At 35.5% G+C, this 4,441-nt stretch overlaps 1 protein-coding gene across 1 annotated transcript; it reads left to right on the forward strand.

Annotated features, from left to right (window-relative positions):
• Positions 1–330: 330 nt before the first annotated feature.
• On the forward strand, positions 331–1,213 carry LOC112776927 (pro-hevein). Its single transcript, XM_025821199.3, has 2 exons — positions 331–510; positions 1,034–1,213. Exons 1-2 carry the CDS (start codon positions 331–333, stop codon positions 1,211–1,213), a joined length of 360 nt encoding a protein of 119 aa, XP_025676984.2.
• Positions 1,214–4,441: the final 3,228 nt, after the last annotated feature.

Consider the following 4,441-nt stretch of genomic DNA (forward strand, 5'->3'; position numbering starts at 1 on the left):
CTACCTATAGCTAGTTTACTTTAATATATAAGGTTAGAATCGTTCACACTTAACATACACATATTCCAAGAGGCAAATTAAAAATTATAAACTAAAGTTTACTAGCATACTTGTATTTTTAATTTGCTTTGTGTTTTTGGCTATAAATAGAAGCAGCACGTGAGCACAACGTAACATTTTCAACTCAAAGCACATAAAACAAGAACAAAATTTCAAAATAGGGCACATCAAAGAATGGATCAAAAAATTATGGAAAGGCACTTGATTTTTGCATTGTTGTGGTGCGCGGTGGCAGTAATGGTGGTGCGCGGACAAAGTACGCGCAACGTAATGGCAACCTACCATATGTACCACCCTCATCTTATTGGTTGGGACTTGCCGGCTGCAAAGGGCTACTGCTCTACTTGGTACGCCAACATGCCCCTCACATGGCGCAGTAAATACGGCTGGGCCACCTTCTGCGGACCTGTTGGCACTCATGGCAAACCTTCTTGTGGCAAATGTCTTTGTGTATGTTTTCAATATATATATCCAACTTAAACAATTTCATATCTTTTTTTAATATAATTATGATATCGAAATCCGCTATTCGTATAAAATACGTATTATAATATAAAATATACATTAACTTAGACAAATTATATTGATTTCTTCAAAAATTAAGAGTCATTAGCTTCACATAAGTTTTCTAAATCCACATCAATTTTCTTTTAATATTTGTTTTTAAGCAGTACTCTTATCTTTCTAAACTGAATATTTTAAATAAAAATATGGAAACCCATTTTTCGGGAAAAAACAGAAAATATTATATAAAAAAATGAAGGCAAATAACATTTTTTTTAATATTAATAACCAAGACGTATTTAACTACCTGAAATTGAAGTATAACATTATTCCTCTATGTATTTGCATGTACGGAGAAAATACCAACTTTCAAATTTACATATATATTATGCCATCCATTTAAATTTCCACGCACTCACACATACTCGTATACTAGAATATAATAATTGCTAATAACATTGTTATGCAGGTAACAAACACTGCAACAGGAGATACAAAAACAGTGAGAATAGTGGATAAGTGCGGCCATGGAGGCATCAACTTGGACGTAAATGTGTTTAGAGAGATCGACACCGATGGGGTTGGATACAAGAAGGGTCACCTTAACGTTGACTACCACTTTGTCGATTGTCGAGATCACTACTATTAAGGACAACCTTTTCCCGGAGAAATTATTATTCTGCAATAAAACATTGAGTGAATACTCCACCCGATCTCTGACAATTATCTCGAAAGGACAACAAGGATCCCAAGAAAAAAAAAAACATCCAATTTGGCTCCTGATCTTTTTTCTTTTTGGGACTGATTAGCCCTTGTGCCAAAAAAAAATATTAACTTTTTTTGGTACAGGGACCTCATTGTCCTTTCGAAGTAATTGTCAGAGGTTGTTTTGAGTTTTTCTCTAAAAGGATTTAAACAGATTTTGTTCAATAACAGTGATGAGGTATAATATAAGTGGTATAGTTGCTAGGTTCTTTAAGCATCATGTCCTGCATTTGATCAGCACGAGATTCATACTAATTAAACGGTAAACTCTGAAAGGATTAAAGACTAGCCTTAAATTTCAACCAATGAATATCCAACGATTTACAACGATTGGATCTAAAAAATAGACTTTATATTCTATAAAATACTTTTATTTGTCTCAAAATATACGCTTTTGATTCGGGTAAAGTTTTATGAAAAGAAATTCTGTAAAAAAAATTAAGAGAATAGATTAAAGATGGATAAATTTTTAAAAAAAATATTTTTATTATTAGCAATTAAATAACACAAGAACTAAAAATATGAGATGATGGTACAGTGAAGTACAAAGTATTGAGACCTTCACTAATATCACAAGTGAATAAAAATGAGATTTTTTTAAATGGATAAAATTTAGGTAAATTGTTATATTCTTACTATCAGAATGTTACGCTTTTGGTTGCATCACTCTGATCATAACGAAGATATTACGATGACTTCTATATACTTAATAATAAAATATGAACCTTTAACTCGAAACGGTATCGTTGTTTTCTTTAAAAAACGAAAGTTCTTTTTCACTTTACAAACATATATATATATATAACTTCTTACACAAGCAACTTACAAATATTATATACATACATTTCATTACAACTCCTATCCCTCTTACAAATCATAATGACAAAAGCGAGGGAAAAACGATGACTAATATATCTGTAAAATCCGTAAAATTAGTAAATAATTATTTAATAAATTAATTATTAATCAAAGAAATTAGAAAATAGAATTTCATAGTTTAATGAGATAGAGTTAATTAAAATAAGAATTTTGTCACTAACTTTAAAGAATTTGGCCCAAAATTAGGTCGAACCGGCCGAACCAAGCGAATCGGACCTGTATTGGACCCAAAGCCCAACCAAATCAACATATAAGTGAAGAGCACAGCTCTTCTTCCTTCCCAAATCAGGGAAAACACGTTGAACAGAAAGAGGAGGAGAAGAAGAAGCTTCAAACTCTAACCTCCTATTCAAACTCACATAACTTTCGATCCGGAGCTCCGATTGACGAGCCGTCAGCGGCCATGCATTTGTCTCAAAATTCTCCACAAAATTCACCCAACAATTTAGTAAGAAAATTCTGATTTCGTGTCCAGTCCTCCACTTTTTAGTTTCGTGATTTGAGTTTTAGAATTTGAGAGATTTTGTGATTTTAATGGTTTAGGAGTACTCTAGTGATAGATAATCACTGGGTTTTGCCCATGTCATCTGTGAGTAAGGTAAGAAACTCATATCCCTTGTGAATACTTTGATTTTGTAATGTTTAGTTATTGATTTGTGGTTATGAATGGAATTGTATGTATTAGATTAAAATTGTGTACGTTAAATTGGAGATTGGATTGTTGAAATTGAATGCTTGGGAGTGAACCTTGGAAGCTGAATTTTCATTTGAGAGGTTTGGAGCCTTGGATTTTGTGGAACGGTGGTCAATTGCGATGTTTCGGGATTAACAGAGAATCGGCCAATGTATGGTTTCGGTTTCTTGTAACTAAAATATAATATGTCGTGAGAACTTAGGTTAGTTGACCGTAGGATAAGCATTGAATTATTGTGTTATTGATGATTGTGATGGATTGATATGCATAAGGATTAGTGAGTTTGAGGTTATTGTTGTGCCATATTGGCTATGGTGTTGATGTTGTGTTTGATAGAGATGATTGATGATGTATATGATAATGATAATGATGATTGATTTGGACTGAATGAATGTATGTTTGAGATCCTGGGCAGTAGCAAGGATTGTGGTTCGTCCCGCTTGCTCCAGGTCAGTGATTGTGACGCCTGGGTAGTTGCAGCAGTAGTGGTTATTCCGCTTGCTCTAGGTTGAGCTTTTAAACACCCGTCTGGTGATGCCTAGGCATCTTAGGCTAGTTTCACAAGCCTTTTTCATTAGTTTTTACTTGCTTTCATACACTTTCTTAGGCAATAAGTAAGCATTTGGATGAGAAATGTATGCATGTCTTTATTCAATTAAACATTGTTATTTATGAGCATTTTCATAAGATTAATGCAAGATTTACTTGATGCTATGAATGATGCAATATCTTGTGATTATGGCAAGGTTTTGATGCATTTGCTTGGTTGATGATAGGTGAGGAGAAGCAAAGGAATGGTAGAGAAGAAGCAGAGGCCATAGCGTTAGTTGCCAAAGTTAGTGCACTAACGCTATAGCTAACGTTGCAAAGAAGGAGGAGGCAATGTTGGTGGCCAAAGTAGGCTAACCAATGTTGCCCATCAATGTTAGCAGAGAAAGAGAAGGCAAAGTTGGTGGCCAAAGTTGGCTCACCAACGTTGCCCATCAACGTTGGCACTAGGAAGGGGAAGCAACGTTGGTGGCCAAAGATGGCTCACCAACGTTGCCTATCAACATTGTTAAGGAAGATAGTGAGCAACGTTAGTGGCCTAAGTTGGCTCACTAACGTTGCCCACTAACGTGCCAAGCATAAGAAGCAACATTGGTTGCCAAAGATGGCTCACCAATGTTGCCTATCAACGTTGCTAAGGAAGAGAGTGAGCAATGTTAGTGGCCTAAGTTGGCTCACTAACATTGCCCACTAACGTGCCAAGCATAAGAAGCAACGTTGGTGGCCCAAAGATGGCTTACCCACGTTACTAGCAATATATGGTGCCAACGTTACTAGCAAGATATGATGCCAATGTTAGTGTGCTAACGTTACTTAAAGTTAGCACAGTAATGTCTTCGACAAATCTTCAAGTTGGAGCTGAAAAAATTGCTAGTGTGCGTACGCATGAGGCATTGTGCACACGCACAAAGGGAAAATTTGCAAGTGTGCGCACGCACATGGCATGATGCGTACGCACAAGGAAGAACGTTGGTGCACCAACATTGGTGA

This window comes from Arachis hypogaea, chromosome 19 (genome assembly GCF_003086295.3).
Source record: "Arachis hypogaea cultivar Tifrunner chromosome 19, arahy.Tifrunner.gnm2.J5K5, whole genome shotgun sequence".
In the NCBI taxonomy this organism is placed as follows: domain Eukaryota; kingdom Viridiplantae; phylum Streptophyta; class Magnoliopsida; order Fabales; family Fabaceae; genus Arachis; species Arachis hypogaea.

What these genes read in the sequence shown, in the direction of transcription:
- LOC112776927 (XM_025821199.3), top strand. Translation starts at nt 331, where the DNA reads ATGGCAACCTACCATATGTACCACCCTCATCTTATTGGTTGGGACTTG. An exon ending in CTTGTGGCAAATGTCTTTGT is followed by an intron (nt 511 to 1,033) that starts GTATGTTTTCAA and finishes ATTGTTATGCAG; the next exon opens with GTAACAAACACTGCAACAGG.